General features: G+C 44.1%; 12 protein-coding genes across 12 annotated transcripts; 4 read left to right on the top strand and 8 right to left on the bottom strand.

The window, feature by feature from the left end:
• Positions 1-103: 103 nt before the first annotated feature.
• HPODL_02891 (Spindle pole body component SPC98) lies at positions 104-2,722 on the bottom strand (the record flags this gene model as incomplete). Its single annotated transcript, XM_014077219.1, has 1 exon — positions 104-2,722. The coding sequence occupies one exon, from the start codon at positions 2,720-2,722 to the stop codon at positions 104-106; it is 2,619 nt and encodes an 872-aa protein (XP_013932694.1).
• A 74-nt stretch (positions 2,723-2,796) lies between these two features.
• Positions 2,797-5,439, bottom strand: HPODL_02890 (Factor arrest protein 11; the record flags this gene model as incomplete). The annotated part of the gene is made up of 1 exon (XM_014077218.1): positions 2,797-5,439. The coding sequence occupies one exon, from the start codon at positions 5,437-5,439 to the stop codon at positions 2,797-2,799; it is 2,643 nt and encodes an 880-aa protein (XP_013932693.1).
• A 57-nt stretch (positions 5,440-5,496) lies between these two features.
• Positions 5,497-6,140, top strand: HPODL_05356 (uncharacterized protein; the record flags this gene model as incomplete). The annotated part of the gene is made up of 2 exons (XM_014077217.1): positions 5,497-5,528; positions 5,564-6,140. 2 exons carry the CDS (start codon positions 5,497-5,499, stop codon positions 6,138-6,140), a joined length of 609 nt encoding a protein of 202 aa, XP_013932692.1.
• A 27-nt stretch (positions 6,141-6,167) lies between these two features.
• HPODL_02888 (uncharacterized protein) lies at positions 6,168-7,268 on the bottom strand (the record flags this gene model as incomplete). Its single annotated transcript, XM_014077216.1, has 1 exon — positions 6,168-7,268. One exon carries the CDS (start codon positions 7,266-7,268, stop codon positions 6,168-6,170), a length of 1,101 nt encoding a protein of 366 aa, XP_013932691.1.
• A 391-nt stretch (positions 7,269-7,659) lies between these two features.
• HPODL_05355 (Conserved hypothetical membrane protein) lies at positions 7,660-8,442 on the bottom strand (the record flags this gene model as incomplete). Its single annotated transcript, XM_014077215.1, has 1 exon — positions 7,660-8,442. One exon carries the CDS (start codon positions 8,440-8,442, stop codon positions 7,660-7,662), a length of 783 nt encoding a protein of 260 aa, XP_013932690.1.
• A 118-nt stretch (positions 8,443-8,560) lies between these two features.
• Positions 8,561-12,826, top strand: HPODL_02887 (DNA polymerase alpha catalytic subunit A; the record flags this gene model as incomplete). The annotated part of the gene is made up of 1 exon (XM_014077214.1): positions 8,561-12,826. One exon carries the CDS (start codon positions 8,561-8,563, stop codon positions 12,824-12,826), a length of 4,266 nt encoding a protein of 1,421 aa, XP_013932689.1.
• An 8-nt stretch (positions 12,827-12,834) lies between these two features.
• HPODL_05354 (uncharacterized protein) lies at positions 12,835-13,473 on the bottom strand (the record flags this gene model as incomplete). The annotated part of the gene is made up of 1 exon (XM_014077213.1): positions 12,835-13,473. One exon carries the CDS (start codon positions 13,471-13,473, stop codon positions 12,835-12,837), a length of 639 nt encoding a protein of 212 aa, XP_013932688.1.
• A 52-nt stretch (positions 13,474-13,525) lies between these two features.
• HPODL_02886 (Vacuolar transporter, exports large neutral amino acids from the vacuole) lies at positions 13,526-15,466 on the bottom strand (the record flags this gene model as incomplete). The annotated part of the gene is made up of 1 exon (XM_014077212.1): positions 13,526-15,466. One exon carries the CDS (start codon positions 15,464-15,466, stop codon positions 13,526-13,528), a length of 1,941 nt encoding a protein of 646 aa, XP_013932687.1.
• Positions 15,467-16,036: 570 nt separating this feature from the next.
• On the bottom strand, positions 16,037-16,663 carry HPODL_05353 (putative tyrosine-protein phosphatase OCA1; the record flags this gene model as incomplete). The annotated part of the gene is made up of 1 exon (XM_014077211.1): positions 16,037-16,663. The coding sequence occupies one exon, from the start codon at positions 16,661-16,663 to the stop codon at positions 16,037-16,039; it is 627 nt and encodes a 208-aa protein (XP_013932686.1).
• A 46-nt stretch (positions 16,664-16,709) lies between these two features.
• HPODL_02885 (oligosaccharyltransferase complex subunit epsilon) lies at positions 16,710-17,150 on the top strand (the record flags this gene model as incomplete). The annotated part of the gene is made up of 1 exon (XM_014077210.1): positions 16,710-17,150. One exon carries the CDS (start codon positions 16,710-16,712, stop codon positions 17,148-17,150), a length of 441 nt encoding a protein of 146 aa, XP_013932685.1.
• A 25-nt stretch (positions 17,151-17,175) lies between these two features.
• HPODL_02884 (Beta regulatory subunit of casein kinase 2, a Ser/Thr protein kinase) lies at positions 17,176-17,973 on the bottom strand (the record flags this gene model as incomplete). The annotated part of the gene is made up of 1 exon (XM_014077209.1): positions 17,176-17,973. The coding sequence occupies one exon, from the start codon at positions 17,971-17,973 to the stop codon at positions 17,176-17,178; it is 798 nt and encodes a 265-aa protein (XP_013932684.1).
• Positions 17,974-18,036: 63 nt separating this feature from the next.
• Positions 18,037-18,621, top strand: HPODL_02883 (uncharacterized protein; the record flags this gene model as incomplete). The annotated part of the gene is made up of 1 exon (XM_014077208.1): positions 18,037-18,621. One exon carries the CDS (start codon positions 18,037-18,039, stop codon positions 18,619-18,621), a length of 585 nt encoding a protein of 194 aa, XP_013932683.1.
• Between the last annotated feature and the right edge of the window lie 21 nt (positions 18,622-18,642).

Here is an 18,642-nt window from a genome sequence, read left to right as displayed (position 1 = left end):
AATAATTTCCCCACGTTTAAGGGTGCACCGACATGTGATGAAAACGGCCAAGGGGAAAAAATAATCGTGACTCGAATTTGATTGTTGATGACTAGCTATCTACCTAATTGCTTAACATGATACCGAGGCACCTCAGTGTCTCGTCGTGATCCACGGTCAAGTCTTCGGTGAACTTTTCGAGGTTATCTTCGAAAGACTCTATGATGTCCACGGTCAACTTTTCCATAAGCTTGTTCAGCTTTACATCGATCGAATTGAGATAATCGTCATAACGATCCTTATTCTCAAAGTCTAAATACCCATCGTCGCGCAGCATTTCGGTAACAGATAACATGTCCACCAACAAGCTGTTGAACTCTTCATTGAGGCTGATGAATTGGTTGATGGTTATGATGAATGAATCAATCTGCTCAATGTAATAAAGGCCCGAGTTTTTGCCTTTGGAGGACTTACTGTGCATATCAAACAGCCTAGATCTTGTGATTGAAGTGATGTAGTCGTAATGCAACTTTGTCAGTTCGTCCAAGTTATAAGCACTATATTTCAGCTCATAATGAGCTTTATCGGGCTGAGGGAGGTAAGTCTTGTCAATCTTGATTCTTCCACTTTCCAGCACTTTCAGGCCTTTGGCGTTTCGCTTGACTTTGATATCATGCTCGTCTGTTTTGGCAAGGGCTTCTAGCAGCTTTCGGTACTTTTTTTCGATAATTTCCAGATCAAAGAAACTGGTGATGATATTAACAAACTTGATGAACTCGTTTCTCAGAATATTAAGTCGCTTGAAGGTTTTGGATAGCCAGACACAACGGGAATCAAGAACCGAGAGGGCATAATTAGGGTCGAGCTTCAGTTGTCGACGGACCATCTTGCTTCTTTTTTCTATGTGTTTCAACGAACTGCGCCTAATGCTATTGGATTCCAACCATTCTACGTTCAGAAGATAATTCACCTTTTGTAAACGCAACAAGAAATTGAACATCCGCAAATATTCTCTAGAATTATGCGTGGGCCCATCAAGAATGTTATCGAGGGGATATTTGACCTGGAAGTCTAAAGTAAAGACATCCCAGCCAATATTTCCATGTCCCATCTCAAGGATTCTAGCGTCTAGTCGATTCAAAACTTCAGTAGGAAAATGTCTGATACTAGAATTCTCAATGGATTCTTGTAAAATTTTCATTAGGTGGTGAGATGACAACGTCGATGAGGACTCATTTAAAACAGGAAGGCCCTTGACAATGAGAGAATTGATGAAATCGCCTTTATTCATCAATAAGAGCTGGTGCAGGTAGCTTATTTCTTTGACCAGACCATATTTTTCGTAAAGAACATAGCATAAATAATTGATTATCTCGTCATACTGCTGTTGCACAAGCCTGTCCAATTTGTTAGCTGCCATATCCAAAAAATCACCATTGCTCACAAACAATTGTCGATACTTCAAACCAAAATCGATGCACCATTTCATTTCATTGCACTGGTTTTTCAGATAGAGAAGCGATTTTCCTATCTGGTAGATCAGCTCTGAAGTCCGTATGAAAGTGGGAACTTTTTCCAGTTGCAATTCTTGACCTAGCTCTGTGTATGCGATGAAGAAATTTTCTTTGATTGTATCTTCCTGGACCAGAGATCCTTCGAATATCCAATCTTTGATCATCTCAAAATAGGGCAAAGAACATGTACGAAAAATCGTGATTGCTAACGTTTTCAATAATGGGTCTCCGATTCTTGCAAGCTCGCTCAAATACGACAAGAATTCGTTAATGGGAAGCGTCTGTATCTGTGTGGTAAGGTTGAGAAGCATCCGCAACTTGACAATTGAATCATTGAGTTGTAAGCGCACGTATCTCAATGTCAAGGACTCGATGTGCGCTGGATTAAAAATCTGATTCACAAGAGTGGTATACTGGAATAATTCTTTCTGTAAGAAGCTTGAAAAGGCGACTTTGACCTGCGAGTTGGCCAAAAGTCTCGGACTCATTGTTTTCAAATGTTTGTATATTAAAGCAGGCTCGAACAACTGATAAAGCAAACCCATTGCGCCATAGCTTATATTAGTTGGAACTTTTATCTTGTCATCGAATGGAAATATTTCCGACGTCGAACCTATTAGTGTAAATGCCAGACTTTTGATCATTTCTTGCTCTGGAATAAGACCATATTCGGTATTGTGGTAATAAAAGGGTAACAGGTGTTTGCTAAGAGGCTCTCCTAAAGAGAAGCTTTGGCTTGGCGGTCGGCTTGAATGTAGTCCAAATGTTGATGAGGGCAGAAACGCGGTGCTGGAAGGCAGGCCTGGAGATGAAAGAAGATGACGTGGATTAGTCATGCTTGTGCTGGCTCCCAGGTTATTAGCGACTCCAGAAGAGTCGTATTGTGCGAAACGCGATGGTAATTGTCTTTGTTTATTTGTTTCGTACGAGTCCAATTTGATCAAGTATCTAGCCGCATCGTCTGTACTTTTCAAAGACAAAAGATCTTCAGTGGTCTGCTCAAGCTTATCCCAGACATACGTGTACGCAGGAATATGGGCAAAAATAGAACGGTATTCACTCAGGGAAGCCAAACACTGAGAAGTGCTCATGGAGGACGTATACGACCTTACCAGTAGGGTGTACACATCATTTGTTAGCTTGTGAATGAAATTAGCATCAAAGTCATCTGGGACTATGCTCCTCAAAAGCCGAAACAGATAATTGATCACGATTTGTTCCGACTCCATCAGAACTATAATGTAAATAAAAAAATAAATCCAATAATAAATAAGGATACGGTGTAAGGTGTAACATTCATTCATTATATATCATCTTTCCAGCCCTCTTCAAGAAACATTTCTTGTTTCAAAGGTGGAATATTGTCGTAGCCAAAGTTGACCATTTGGTCAGAATAATACGTGGCGTTATAAAATTTGAGCAAACTGCGCAATGCGTACTCATTTTCCCAAGAACGCTTCAATCGTTCGTTGAGATTAAAGATGAAAAGATTGTTTAGCCATTGGTCGCGGAGCCCCACTTTGTAGAATAGATACACAAAGGAAATAAGATCCATGTTGTTGGAGCGCCACTTTTTGCCATTGAATGGACAAATCAGTTTGATAACCTTCAAAACCGGTTTATAGAAATTGGGATTGTAAATCGTCAGGAGAAACCGCAAGCTTTCTGTTGGTCGCACTTCCAAGAGCTTGTAGATTCGTTGGATTTTATAGTTGGAAATGGTTGAGTACAAGCTTCGCAACAATTGTGTAATGATTGTACAATAACGATGATTGGGCTTCAGTATTTTCACATGTGATTGTCCGTTGAACGGTGGAATGTAAGTTTCATAGGCTTGCTCGTTCACTTCAAATATATCTTCAGAATTGTACCTTGGACTCTGCGGAGCTTGACGACAAAATGAAGTTGCGGCTCTGAAAAAGTTGTATTCCTTTGAATCGTACAGCACCTCATAATCACAAAAGACAGCTCTATTTTTCAATAAAGTCTCGGGGTCGTTGAAATCAAAAGAGTTCTCAAGCTGTGTCTGCATTTGATTGCTTCCAAGGAAGCGGAAGAGGTTTAAGTATAGATCGTTGTCAAACAGCAAAAGAGCAAAATATTCCTGTTTCAAAATATGTGACATTTTGAACCACTTGAGCAGTAGGAATATGGTAGTGGAAGCTGCTTTCAAGCAGGTTTCTTTGATGCGCATCAAATCAAGCTTTTGTTTGTCGTAGTTGGACATAGCAGAGATATTATAAGGTTTCTTAGGCGGTAAAAATGGGTTTTCTGCGGATTTATACCCCGAAGCAGGAAGTACATTCGAAGATATGATCTGAATCAATACTGCCGCCAGTGAATTCAAGTAGGGCAATGTTGAATGGTAGAATTGCTCGACACGTTGCAATGACACGAGCTCATCAGCAAAAATTGGGTTCTTCTCAATGTCTTTCTCGGTATAAATAAATTTTGAGCGAGTAGGCTCAGTGATACCCTTTTCTTGCCTGATGAAATCTTCGAATACATCGGTAAATTGTAAAGCACTGAAGGACTCAGAGACATGAGCATGGAAAATTCTCGTTGCCTCCTGGATGCTCACAGGTATATCATGAGAGAAAGGATACAAATTGGCGAACTGGGGCTGTGTGATAAAAACCTTTTTACGACCTTGCCCGTTCACATGTTCGACCTCAGAGATGTTAGAGCTTCTAGACCCTCCCGTGTGCTGTGGGCTCAAAGTTGGCGATGGGGCGGGTGTTGCTATATGTATCTCTGGAGGACAGCTATTTTGCGAATTTGGCAACTTATTGCGTAGATGATGTTTCTGGTTGATTAATAGCGCAGAAGTGTTGATCAACTTTGAGCAACTTTCATTATCTTGCTCGACGTTCATTTGTAAAATATCAGAGACTTTATGCTCAGGAGGCGAGTAGGTAGGGTATCTGGCGATGAGCTCCTTGCGGAAGTACTGGTAGTCAAGAGGAGTGATAGTCTCAACTTTTGCTCCACGAGTTCCTGGGGCGTTGCCAAAGACATGACCAGATTCACACTTGAATCTGAGAAAAGATTTTGTGGACTGCAGGAGCTCGGAGTCTCCGAATTGAAGCAATACCAGCTTTGAGAGAAGCATTATGACATTGCGCAGTTTGAAATAATGAACCACTGAGTTGTCCAACGCAGAGCCCAGCTCCTTGTCATTGGCATCTGCAGTCAGCCAGCGCCAGTTATCAATTGCCCTCATCATTGTAGTAAGAAGCTGGCTCGTATCGATGATGCCGGCCAAGAATCGCACTTTTTCTTTGGTTGTCAAAGTAGCCAGGACAACAGTATAAACAATGGTCATGGAGTGATACAATTGCGAAGACCACACTCGGAGCTGTTTGTGATTGAGCGGTTTTTCTTGGTTCTTCAAATCACTCAGGCGAATGAGTCTAGAGCTTAGAATCTCCAAAATAGGGAGAAGCACCTCGTGACTTAAAAATAAGCAAGAATTGTCTATTATTTTGGTGGTAAGTTCACTTATTTCTGATATCTCCCCATATTGACCCATTGCTATGTATTCCAAACATATGAGTATATGCAATGCTGATTTGTCTGAAGTGTCAATCAATTTTTTGACAAGATCTGAGGGAGTTTGATTTTGCGTGGCAAGTTTCTTGATGTTGCTTAATTCCTTGAGATCTGCAGCAGTAAACCAATCCATATATTCCGTTTCGAAATCTTCAAGCTCTCTGTATTCGTACTGCAACTCTGGGTATTCGAGAATGATGTTGAAGTTGTTCAGACCGTCAACTTCGCGTTCGTCTTCGTCATCATTATCCGTGAATGAGAAACTACTGTGGGGAGATGATAAAATGTCCTGATCATCGCTGGTTTCCACCATCTCCCCACGATCAATGATAGCGCCTGGAAACTGATCCAGTTCCTCCAACTGGGCTTCCAAGTCACGAATCTGAGTTTCCATAACAAAAAATAAGACTACAAAATAATTTGTACCCAGCCAGATTTGTAATTCTTTTTCATGCTCAGTTTGGAGAACTGCGTCGGCTTGAAGTAAGTACCTATACAACTCGTTCATCTAACGTCAGAATAAAGCTTGTGACAGCAGATGATGAGACTATAGTGGGGTCCATACATTCCTATAACCCAAATAATGGACTGTTATCGCTTGTTCGTCAATCCGAAAACTCATCCAAAGAAAACTTTATTGTTATCAAAAACACGTTCATTAAAAGTCTTTCCTGTCTTTCCAAACCCAAGGATGTCAATACGAGCTCTATAAATGAAAAGTTTGCAAATATGCCCCGAAAACCCCACCCTGTGCCTCTGAATATGCTGGGGCATAATTATAAAGTTACCAACGCTCATGTGGTGAAAAAGTACCAATCACAATATGTGCTCAATAAGACTTTGGCAGACAGAAAGATCACGCCAGAAGGGAAAGAAATATTCACGAGTTTATTCAATTTACTTCCCGATGGTGACGTCTCGCTTGACAAAAACGACAACATTGTCGTGTTTGACAACCACATTGTAATCTCCAAACCGTATGGCGCTGAAAACTGCAAAATGGTTTCCGGAAATGATGACCAACAGCTTTCATACATCAAAAAGATTATCAAGGATGCCTGGATGCGCCTGGAATCCGAGAGAAAGGGCGGTTGAAATGGTAAGGGATATAAAATTCATATCTTATTTCTTCATGCCTAGCATACCAGCCAAGGCAACCTGGCGTTGAATGGAAACAATATCTTCTGTATTCTTCAAAGTAGCGGTAAATTCAATCTCCACGCATTCCAGAAGCTTGACCCCCTTGTTCTTAGTTCCTTTGAATCCATCGAGTTCAGACCAAGGAATTGTGATTACACAATGAGCGACCTGAGTTGGATTTTTCTTCACCTTGGACTTTGGTCGCTCAAAATAATTGAATGACTGTTTGGAGGCCAAATACTGGTACTTGTATTCCATAATAACGTTGATCCAGACTCGACCCAATCCTTGTAAAATCGAATTTAGATTGAAATTGAATTGGACGACCATATCCGGTTCACAAGAAACTGGACAGTAGTATGTGAGTTGCATATTTTCAACCTCCTGTGAGCATGCTTTCTCTCCGTTGATGGTCACAAGCATGTCTTTCGCGTTATCGAGCAATGAGCGACTAGGGTTAACTATCCTGATTTTAACATCTATTGCACGGAATTCGCTTTTCAACAACTGCCGATAGAATTGCTGTCTCTTCTTATCCTGTAAGAAGAACTCAAAATAATGCATGTAACGAATTTGAGACTGGATGGTGATACCTGTACGGAAAGCTCTCCTGCGTTCTTGGAATACAGCATTGGCTTCTCGAAAACATAGTCCAAATTTGAACATCAGATATGCCACGATTATGCTTCCTGTCCTTCCCTTGCCATGCTTGCAGTGTACGACTACCACATTGTTTGGACTTTGCTGAAGGAATTCCTCAATCTTAACTATAGTTTCCAGCAAGGAGAACAAGGGAATAGGACTATGGTCTTTGAATGGTCTGTATAAGAATTCCCCTCCGTTATCTGTCACTAATGAAGGATCATAGCCCACTTTTTCTTCTCTCAGGTTCACGATCATCCAGTTGCTTTTCCCATGGTTACGATTTAACGCCTCTACCAAGTCTACTATGTGATTAGCACATACTTTAGCTTTGTTGTCTGTAGGACCAGAACAGGCTGCAAGATTGGGCAAAATATATGATAGGTCCAGTTTTCGACTGTGAATAACTGTAGAATACTTCCCTGGAGCGGGAAGCATCATTAAAAGAAAAGGGATAATAGTTTTTAGACCCCGGAAATTGTCTTATCTAAGGGCAATTAAATTTGACATAAAAATTAAATCAAGCAATGCCAATACCTATTCCGATCCCTGCTATCTGCGCCGGAATTGCAGTGTCCACAGTTTTGTATGTGCACAGAGAAGAGATAGCGGAGTTCTTTGAAGACTTAGCTGTCGACCTGCTAGAAAAAATAGAGAGAAAGAGAGACAAACGAATGAGAGCAAAGGCGGAATGTTTGGGAGATTCAGCTACAGTGTTCGACGACAGCACTATGGTGAGAAGAAGACGGGTTTCGGACTGGATCAATGACCAGAAAGAATATGGCTCAGATACAGAAAGTGTGGAAACGCCTTCGCGCACAGCCTCCTCTATTTAGTTCATAAGAGCTATCAAGATCAATAAAACCACCACCAGCACGACCAACAATATACATGTCCACTTTCTTTTTTTCTTTTGGTACGCATCCGCCTTAGCAAGCTCACGATGTGCAACGCGGTTATCGCTGGTATATGTTAATAAATTGTCCTCAATTGTATCGATCTGCTCGCCTTGCTGGTTGACCATTTCATTCAGGTCCTGAAAAATCTTATTGATATCCTGAACACCGCGGGATATGTTATCGATGGCTTGCTCTCTTTGTTGTATAACCGACTCGTGAAATTCCAGCTCCGCGTTAGTGATCTGGGTCTTCTGCTGCTGCTGAAGAAGAGGAGTTGTTTCGGCAGGGTTGGCGTCATTTTTGTTGTTTTCGTACTCTTCATTGACTACCACGGACTGAAGCCGCTCATTGTACGCTCGCTGAACCAATTGGTAATTGCGGAACATTTCTGCACATTGCGCTTTGAGCTTCTGTTTAGTGTACTGCAAAGTCGAATTATTTATCACCTCTGGACTCTTCTCCAGTGATGACAAGCTTTGGTCAATTTCTGAATGCAGAGAGTTACATTTTTTGACTAGTGATGACAGCTTGTCTCGCAGACTAAGAGTGTCTTTTTTTGTACCTAGCTGTTGCTGCAATTTATCGAATTTTGAGATGTTGGAGATCAGATCCGACAGCTGGGAACTTATCCTGTTGAACTGATCTGTGGGGCCGGATGTGCTCCCATTGCCTGGAGCCTGTTTTTGGGCCTCAAGATCCAAGTTGGCAAACGACATTAAACTAAGGGAAGTAATCTTTTTTTGTGGCGCAAGTGGCGGTGAAATCTTGCAGAAACCGGCTGGGGCCCAGAATATATTTTTCGAATCTGAATTTTCTTGACGCGTCGCGTAGAGTATGAAACACGATAAGCGGGCAAGATTAAGGGCTGCTCGGGCCGGAATTAAGCTCTCTGACGAGGAAGATGGCTACGAGGACATCTATGAGGAGGTCGATGAGCAGCAATTCCGCCAGCACAAACAGCATCAGCTTCTGAATGACGATTTCATCGTGGATGATTCTGGCAACGGGTACGCAGAAACAGGTGCAGACGATTGGGACGGTGCGAATGAGTACGCGAGCGAAGACGAAGACGAGCCCGAGATTCGACAACGCAAAAAGATCGCCAAAATCAAGCGCGACACGCCCCAGATATCCTCCTTTTTCAAGGGAGCAGAGACTGAGAACAAGCCAAAACGCAAAGTTGACAATCTTGACGACATTTTGAGCGACTTCACGGCACAGGCAAGTAGCAAGGCTCGAAGCACGCCGATGTTTAACGTGAAGAAACGGACGGACGTGTTTTCCTCACTCAAATCCGACAGAGTGAGACCTGTGAAACCGCTTGACGTGAAAAAGCTCATGTTTGAGGAGGAAGTCCCTGCGAAAAGAGTGAAGCTTAGCTCTGAGGACGAGATATATGCTCCTGAGTCTGATATTTCAAGCGCTTCGAAGATCGAGACGCCGTCTTCACCAATCAAGGCCGCAATCAAGGAAGATGAGGAGTTCAGCTCGGACGATGAAATCGACGTCACAACATTGAAGACAGCGCGGGCGGACGTGCAGAGAGTGAATCTGAGCTCAACAAGGGAGCTAAAGGAGAAGAAAGTGGCTGAAATTGCAACGTCTTCGCCAACTAGAGACGCGTCAGAAACTTCAATGATTAATAGCACTTTCGAGAAAGTGGACGAGTCACAAGTCGCCGACTCCGAAACCTTACAGATGTTTTGGATGGACTATGCGGAGGTGGACAACAGCCTGCTTTTGTTTGGTAAAGTCAAGACATTGGACGGCAGACATGTTAGCTGTGTGGTTCAAGTCAATGGCATTAGTCGAGAAATATATTTTTTGCCGCGTGAATCGAGGCTGGACGAGGACGACGGTCCACCGCCTACTGCCATGGACGTGCACGAGGAGATCATCCCGCTTTTGCTGGACAAGTTCGGGCTTGATCGGATCAAGGCCAAGCCGGAGACCAAGAAATGGGCTTTTGAGCTTGAAAACATTCCAAAAGAAACCGAGTACTTGAAAGTCTTGCTACCTTTCCAAACACCAAAGTCAAGAAACACTGTTTTACCATCGACCTTGGAAGGAGAAACGTTCCGTCACGTATTCGGAGCAAATGCCAATATTTTTGAGACTTTTGTGGTCCAGCGGAACGTGATGGGCCCATGCTGGCTGGAAATCAAGGGAGCAGACTTTTCTGCTATCAAGAACTCGTCTCACTGCCAGGTGGAGGTCGCTGTTGCTGACCCGGCACAAATAAAACCAATAGAGACAAACATGCCCGCTCCAGACCTCACGGCGCTCAGCATCAACATCCAGCCAGTGACAAACCTCAAAGAAGGCAAGCAGGAAATTGGATCCGTCTCTTTTGCCGTGTACCGAAACGTCCACCAGGACACACCAATGCCGGAAGATGCGGTTCCAGATGAGCTTTTGACTCTTGTTCGTCCTGTTGGTGGCTCTTTGGCCCTGCCACCTGGGCTCTCACAGTTGGCTGCTAAACGAAACGTTCCGCTGCGGAGTTTCAATAACGAGCGCACTCTGTTGAACTGTCTTGCAGCCATGATCAAGAAAACAGACCCTGACGTTTTCATAGGACACAGACTGGACGCTGCTGTGTTGGACGTGCTGATGCGGCGGATGCACGACCTGAAAATCTCTCAATGGTCTACCTTTGGACGCAGGAACAGAAAGCAGTGGCCCGACAGGTACGGCAAGGGATCTGGGCGTAATAACATGTTTTACCTGAAGGAGATATTTGCAGGAAGACTATGTTGCGACATTGCGAACGAGATGGGCCAATCTTTGACTTCTAAATGTCAGTCTTGGGATCTTCCCGAGATGTATGACATCGTGTGCAAGAAGAAGTTTATGCCGATGGATGTGAATCTTGCAAATCCTCAATTTGCCGAGGACGCAAACCTGCTCCTTGCCGCTTTCAATGAGAATAGCATGAGCGTCAAAATTATAGCGGAGGTCGCCTTTAGGGTGCAAATCTTGTCGCTTTCAAAACAGCTGACCAACCTTGCAGGAAACGCATGGGCACACACGCTTGGAGGAACGAGAGCAGGAAGAAATGAGTATATCCTGCTGCACGAGTTCACTAAAAATGGATACATCGTTCCAGACAAAGAAACCCGATCACAAAGACAGGCGGCTGCAGCAGCGGCTGCTCTGGAACAGGATGGAGATGAGAGCGCTGCGACGTCTAACAAGAAGACGAAATACCAAGGTGGTTTAGTTTTCGAGCCCGAAAAGGGTCTTCACAAGAACTATATATTGGTCATGGATTTCAACTCGCTTTATCCATCGATTATTCAGGAGTTCAACATCTGTTTCACCACTGTCAACAGATCAAATTTGGGAGACAATGATCTTCCTAATGTTCCTCCATCAGACGTTGCGCAAGGAGTTCTCCCACGTCTGCTACAGCAGCTGGTCAACAGGCGTCGGGAGGTCAAGAAATTGCTGAAAGATCCTCGAGCAACAGCTGTGGAGAAAGCTCAGTATGATATCAAGCAACAGGCATTAAAGCTGACTGCAAACTCAATGTATGGTTGTCTGGGTTACGTCAACTCTCGATTTTATGCCAAGCCGCTCGCGATGCTTGTCACTAACAGAGGAAGAGAGATTCTGATGGATACGCGTCAGCTGGCAGAAAGCATTGGGTTGCGCGTTGTCTACGGTGACACCGACTCTGTCATGATCGACACTGGTTCAGATAACTTTCAGGACGCTATAAAGATCGGTGACGACTTCAAAATTAAAGTCAACGAGCGGTACAGATTGCTCGAGATCGATATTGATAACGTATTCAAACGACTTCTGTTGCACTCGAAAAAGAAATACGCAGCAATGAACGCTAGCATGGATGCTTCGGGTCTCGAAAAAACAGTCTTGGAGGTCAAAGGGTTGGATATGAGACGTCGTGAGTTCTGTCCACTTTCAAAAGAGACCTCCACATTTGTTTTGGAGAAAATCCTGGGCGACGCAGATCCTGAGGATGCCTTAAATGAGATCTACGCTCACTTGGAAGATGTTAGAAACAAACTGACAGACAACCAAATTCCGATGCACAAGCTCACCATAAATACCAGATTATCCAAAGATCCAGAGCAATATCCCGGAGGCAAGTCCATGCCAGCTGTTCAAGTGGCTCTGAGACTCAGAAAACAAGGCAAACTCGTTCGTGCTGGAAGTGTCATGACGTTTGTGGTTACAGACAAAGGACAGGACGACGGGGACTCTGTCGCGGATCGCGCGCGTGCTATAAGTGAAATTTTAGCCAACCCTTCGCAGTACAGACCTGATCCTTATTACTATCTGGAGAAACAGATTTTTGCTCCAATAGAAAGACTCCTGGAACGGATCGAGGGCAACGATGTTGTCCGCATGGCAACAGCTCTTGGGCTGGATGCTCGCAAATACGAGGCTCGTGCAAGATTTGTGCAAGATCGCGTTTCCGCTGAATTGCAACCATTGGACTCTACAATTTCAGACAGTGAGAGGTTCCGTGATTGCAAGCCACTGGCTCTAAGATGTACGTCTTGTCGCGTGTCTTTTGAATTTGGTGGAATCCAGGCGTCCAAAAGATACCAGGTCACTTTTTCCGGGGTCAAGTGTCTGTCGTGTCAGCACGTCTTGGCACCACTGGCTATCTCTTCCCAGTTGGAGCACTTTTTGCGCCGCGAGATTTCCGCCTACTACGCTGGTTGGCTCGTCTGCGACGACTGTGGTGTCAAGACACGCCAGGTTTCTGTTTACGGAAGACGGTGTATCGGCAAAAACGGCAAGGCCTATGGCTGTAAGGGTATCATGAGATATACTTATCCGGACAAACAGCTCTACAACCAGTTACTATACATCATGAGCTTGTTCGATGTCGATAAGGCCAAGAAACGCCTGTTGAAGCCACTGACGGCCGATCTTGGAGTTGAAGACAAGGAAAACAAACTTTTGCCAATGAACCAGGGAGAGTTGGATGCGCTCGTGGAACAGAATAGAGAATTATTCAAAACACACCAGAGGGTGGTCGACAAGTACCTGACAGAGTGTGGACGCCGCTACGTCGACATGGGTGGAATTTTCGAGTTTATGAGTGTATTCAAACGAGAGTAAATAATACATCATTTTTTATCCTGAGTCCACTGAAGAACCTCCTCCCTCGTTCTTCTGACGCTATCTGTAAGTGACTGCCTCCATTTGGAGCGTGTCTTCTCTATATCAGACATACAACCAGAAACTTGTTTGGCAGCTTCGTCTATTTGCTTGTTGACTTCTGGGAAATGTTCTCTAGAGAGAGAACTCAACCAGCCTGTAGTATTTTGCAGAGTCTTTGGCATCAGGTACTCCGTGGCGATTAATCCAAAAGCCACAGGAGTCACAAACCGAAGAGGCAGAGACCTGGTGCGCACCATGATCGAACCTGTGAGCATAGCGGTCAAAATGTACAATCCGGAAGGAAGAACAGGCTCGGCCACGAGTTGGTGATACTTATCGATCGCATTGCGCTTTTCATTCAGATATGCAGCATGAAGATTCTTGTACTCGGCATCGAATATGTCCAGCTTTTGAACAGCATATTCACGGGCTTGTTTGGCGTATTTCTCTAGTGTGCTATTGGTACTGATGACTTTTCCGTCCACAACTTGCTTATGTGGATTTCTGAGTAGATCTTCTTTTCTGCTGAGCTCCTTAGGAATTGGCTGGTTAAGCCCTGGAGTGGGCAAAATATCCTCTTCGTCGGAATAAAAAGAACGTCCCATGACGGATGAATTTGACAAAATTAAATTATTGGTCGATTATATAAAAATATTTCTATCCTACAATCACCTGGTAGGACGTGTATAACATGGCCACTCCTCCCAAAACTACCAGGCTCATGTCAAGGGCCTTCATAAATCTCGTATGGGCACAGATCTTGTAATGCAGCATTGGAGGATACATGTACACCAAGGGAATGCAGGCGAACGAACCAACAAAGGACACAAATTGGTCTAGGTTGGACGACCCCAAGTATGCTATAAGACTTGTCCCAACCACCATGCATGTGCGAAACATGTTTTTGGACCATTTTGTAGCAGAGTCGGTCTTTCCAGACCGCCTTTTGTAGATTCTAGACTCAATGATTCTAATTGCAGGCAGCAATTGTAGCGGAGCAGAAAGAAGAATAGCTATGGCATAGAACAATTGGATAGATCTCACTGCGATGGACGACTGTGGAAGGTTCAAGATCACCACTGTGTTGACCTGATCTCCGTAAGTCATGTATCCCAAGGAGCCTATCCCAATAAATAGAATGGAGCACACGATGATGACGGCGCCCAGAACTTTTGGATATTGTTCTGGATGCTTCATCGACTCTTGCACCGGAATGATTAAGCCAATTCCTTCAAATGCGAATATAGCCACACCAATGAAGAGTGACCACTTGTCTTGATTGAATAACTCAACATGTGCCGGTCCATTTTCTATGAGGTCCAGTGAAGCATAGTAAAATATGGTAACCAGACCGCTCATGATAAATATATTCGCTAAAAGGGCCGCTAGTGATAGCTTTGTAATGTTTCTAATCAATGAAAGTGGTATAAATACCACACATTCCATTACAACCCACTTGCCAAGTGAGATGTCCACGTTGAAAAAGTTGACTGTGAACGCGCGAAGATTCTCAGCAGTGAAAATGGTGTATGCAGCGACAAAACCAATCTGAGAAAGAATGATAGAGCTAAGGATGAGCAGCTTCATATTTTTTCCGTAAAGAGTCATTCCAATGTCACCGAATGAGGACACCCTAGTTTTCACCTTCGTCAACACAAGAATGTAGTAACACCAGTATGACAAGACTCCGAAAAAAAGCAGTGTTAACGTGCAAAACAGAATGCCACCGTTGTAGAATGCGCGAGGTAGAAATAGTACTCCTGTTCCAACAAACGATTTGAGAAGCAGGAAAAATGATTTCAGCGTCGATGCAGTACCCCCATGAGTCCGGGGCTCCAACAGAGGAGTCTCCTCATCAGTATCCTTGTCAATAACATAGGAACAAGCCAAATAATCCTCATCTTCCAAATCCTCACCAGCAAAATGCCCATAAATGGACAGGAACTCTAGGAAGTTCCTGGTGAAGAATGTTGGCTTGGACAGCTGGTGACCAAACTTTGAGTTCTTGTGAAGAATGAATTGCCTTCTGAAGCCTCCTGGAAGACGAATTTGTGATGCCGCAGAGCCACGGCGTTCTCCAGGCAAATCTGCACCGGTCAAACTGCGTGACCGTCTCAAGTTGTTTTTCTTAGCAGGAAGTGTATAAAGATCTCTCGTAATGTCGCCACCTGCAAGCTTGAGCGAACCATTTGCATCAGTAGCTAAGTGTTTGGAAACATTTTTCCACAATGTAGGATCGTCTATTGAAGAACTGTGGGAAGATGATAGGGGGATGTCTACCTGTGGCTCAGCACGTCCCAGAATAGAGGTATCTTCTGCCTCCGATGACCCGGAAGTAGAAAGAGATGGATATGCTTGAGCGGAGGGATTCCTGTGCCCAGTCCCAGGGCTGGCTCTATCGTCAATCACAGAAGAGCTAGGAGAATCAGGCCGTTTCTGATTGAGGACAGATAAAGGCGTTCCAGACACCAAAGGCGATGCTGCAAGTCTAGCCATTGATGTCCTTCTGCTGGTATTACGGCTTGCATTGCGAACATCGGAATCGCGTCGCACTATTGGCACTGGTCCCGAAATTCTTTTAGTGGGAGACTCGCCCATGCTGATAAATCTATAGATGAATTATGTATTTTAGTTTGAAACGTCGTCTAGTGCTTATCGTCGCGTCGGAAGAAAAATATTAAAATTATTCATGGTTTGGCCATTTGGGAAACGGTCGACACAGTCAGCCGAAGAGGAGACTACAAGTAATGGAAAGGATAAAACGGATCAAAAAATATTTCTAGAGGATGTCCCACCAAAGTTTGACACAGATCACCAGAAACCGGCTCCACAGCACACAACTCAGTCGAGGGAGATGAAGAGGATTTTATCGAATCTGAGTTGGTCCGATTTTTACCCGTCTAATCTAATGGCGATACCATGCTTCCGAGATGCCGGGTTGGCAGGCTTTTCGTGTTTATTTGTGTTTTCGTCCGTGATGTTCCTATACCATAAAGACATACGTAAAGCTGCCAATTGGGGATTTGGAGGGCTGATGTTGGGCGCAACGTTTGCGTGGGAGCAGTGCAACGCCCAGCGGCGAAGAGAGCAACTGGCTGTGCAAATGGCGCAGGAACGCTACAGACAGCGCCGAGAAAGAAAGACTGAATAAAAATCTGGCCCTTCCCGTCATCTAAGCAACCATTCCGGAGCAACCTCTTTTCTTGTTTCTATAGTGCTCACATCAAACGCTTCAATCAATAATTCGACGAGAATACGACCTCCTCGCACTCCTGTAAAACGTCTATACTCTTCGCTGACACTGGCAAGGTTCCAGCCTTGTAGTTTCCGTAGACAGCCTATCACTGTTCCGGTCCTGTGTCTTCCCATACCACAGCAAACAAGTAATGGGTAATGGCGTTTGTCCGAAATGATCTCCAATGCTTGTTTTATAGAGGATTCCGAAAGCCCGTCCCAAGAATTAGAATCTATAGAGTCGTAACCCAAATTGCAAAATAAGTTGATATCATTTTCCTCCATAAATCTTAGGAATGTATCCTGGGGCTCTTCAGTAGCAAGCCATATCACAGACTTCAAATGGAGCTGTTGGAGAAACGAGTGGTTGATAGCGGATGGCTGACCGGATCTGTATAAATGTTTCTCGACAGGACAGAAGTTAATAGGTGGGACAATGCGTAAAGAAGGCGGACTCTTTACCACCACCGTGTCACTCCGTAGCTCGTTCTCTATTGCGTTGTTCGGCAATTGATCGATCAGGACGGCACCCTTTGGCGGCAGCTTTGTCTTTTTCTCCATAAATGAAAATAATTTAGTTTATTAATTTATTTGATTTATTCCACGTATGGCAAAGAAAGACGCCAAGTCAAAAAGTGCGCCTGTTATAAAGAAACAGGGCAGCTCTGTTGCTGCAGAACCTACAGCAAATGCAGTTTCGCTCTTTCAGGAGCTGGGTAATTCCATGAAGATCTCGTTCAACAGTTATATTTCGGAAACAAAGGACAACCAAAAGTTACGCTTGATCGACGCTTTCCTGGTGTTTCTGGTGTGCCTCGGTATCTGGCAGTTTATTTTCTGCCTGCTGGTCGGAAACTTCCCCTTCAATGCATTTTTGGGAGGATTTATTGCAACCGTGGCGCAATTTGTGCTTACAGTGTCGTTGAGGTTACAAAGTTTGGATGCCAACAAAACCGTGTTCAAAGGAATCACTCCAGAACGCGCATTGGGTGACTATATATTTGCCAGCTTGGCATTGCATTTTGTCGTTCTTCATTTCATAAATTGAGCTCTCCAGTTATATATCTATTGTGCTACTGCTCTTCTTCTTCTTGGGCTATACTCATGACGCTCTCACTTCCGTCATGCTCGTCGCGCTCTGTGTCTTCTCTGTAATCGTCCTGAGGGAGCTCAAACTCACATTTGTCAAACTCCTCTATTTCCTCTTTAGTTCTGGGAACCTGCCTGAGCCACTTCATACGAGGCCCTGAGGCCGCTCTCTCATTAATGCGGAATCCAAACAACTTGAGTTCGTATTGCTTGTTGAGTCGCTGTTGACACTGTCTCTCGATTTCGGGAAACATTTTGATGAAAAGACCAGCAAAGGAGGTCCCGAAAAATGCACCGTCGATGTTCAAGTAGCGGGACGACGAAGGTAGATAGATATCGTTACAGCATGGACAGTACAGTCTCACGGTCTCGATTCCAGTCTGGTCATAGCGTCCAATAGGTATGAGTCGCATTCCTTCGCAGTAGTATCGCGGACAGGTTCCGAATACTTTCTGTTCGTATTTTTCTGCCATGAGATGGTATCCCTGTTTGGTGAGAATGAATCTTGCATGAATCAATCCATATAGTAGCTGGGCAGCATGCTCCACCAGTGGAACGTTGGATACTTTGATGGGGACTTCGGGTTCCAGATCCAGAATAACATCCAGTGCCTCTCTATAGAACGGAACAACTGAGCTCAACCCCGTTAAGTTGAAGTCGTCTTCGATGAACTCTGGTGCAACTTCCACAAAGTAGTCGTGTCCAAAGATTGAACAGTACTGGGAGATCCAACTGTCCATCTCCTCACTCGAGTTCGACTCTAAGTCGTTGGAGATATTCATTTAGGAGTATACAGTGTTCTTTTAAACTTTTTTTTATTTTATCTTGCGGTCAAAATTTTCACCATGCAATTGCAAACACTGTTTTTGGTCATCACTGGGTTGACAATCCTGTCGAACCTGGTGTCAATTGTGACCAAGGAGAGGATCCAAGGGGCGGTGTATGTTGTGTTCTTGAAACTGTTCTTGACTGAAAAATATAACAAGCTGATGAAACTCAAGTCAGAGCAATTGGCCGTTAACAAGGAAAGGAACGCGATCAGCGCGCAAGACAATTACGCTAAATGGACAAAACTCAACAGAAAATACGATGCGTTAGCCGAGCAAATAAAGAAAGAAGAGCACGCGCTCTCAGGCCAGAAATCATCTATAGACAATTATGTCTCCAGAGCATTGCAATTATTGACTACGCTGCCCATAAACGCATTAAAACTATGGTACGCTCGCAAAAGTCTTTTTTACACCAGACCAGGCACATTTCCTTGGGTCATAGACGCATTGATCATAAATCTGCCCTTTTTAGCCAGAGGCTCCGTGGGGATTTACGTTTGGTGTTTCTGTGTGAACAGGGTTTTTTGGATCCTGGTGGATTTCGTCAAAGTCCTCACCGAGCCAAGACCACTACCGCCTTCTAAAGAAAAAGTTAATTAATACATCAAAAAAGTAACCCTC

The sequence above is a fragment of the Ogataea parapolymorpha genome, chromosome VII (genome assembly GCF_000187245.1).
Source record: "Ogataea parapolymorpha DL-1 chromosome VII, whole genome shotgun sequence".
NCBI lineage: Eukaryota > Fungi > Ascomycota > Pichiomycetes > Pichiales > Pichiaceae > Ogataea > Ogataea parapolymorpha.
The sequence above is the reverse complement of the archived record's forward strand: the minus strand, read 5'-3'. Positions and strand labels throughout refer to the sequence as shown.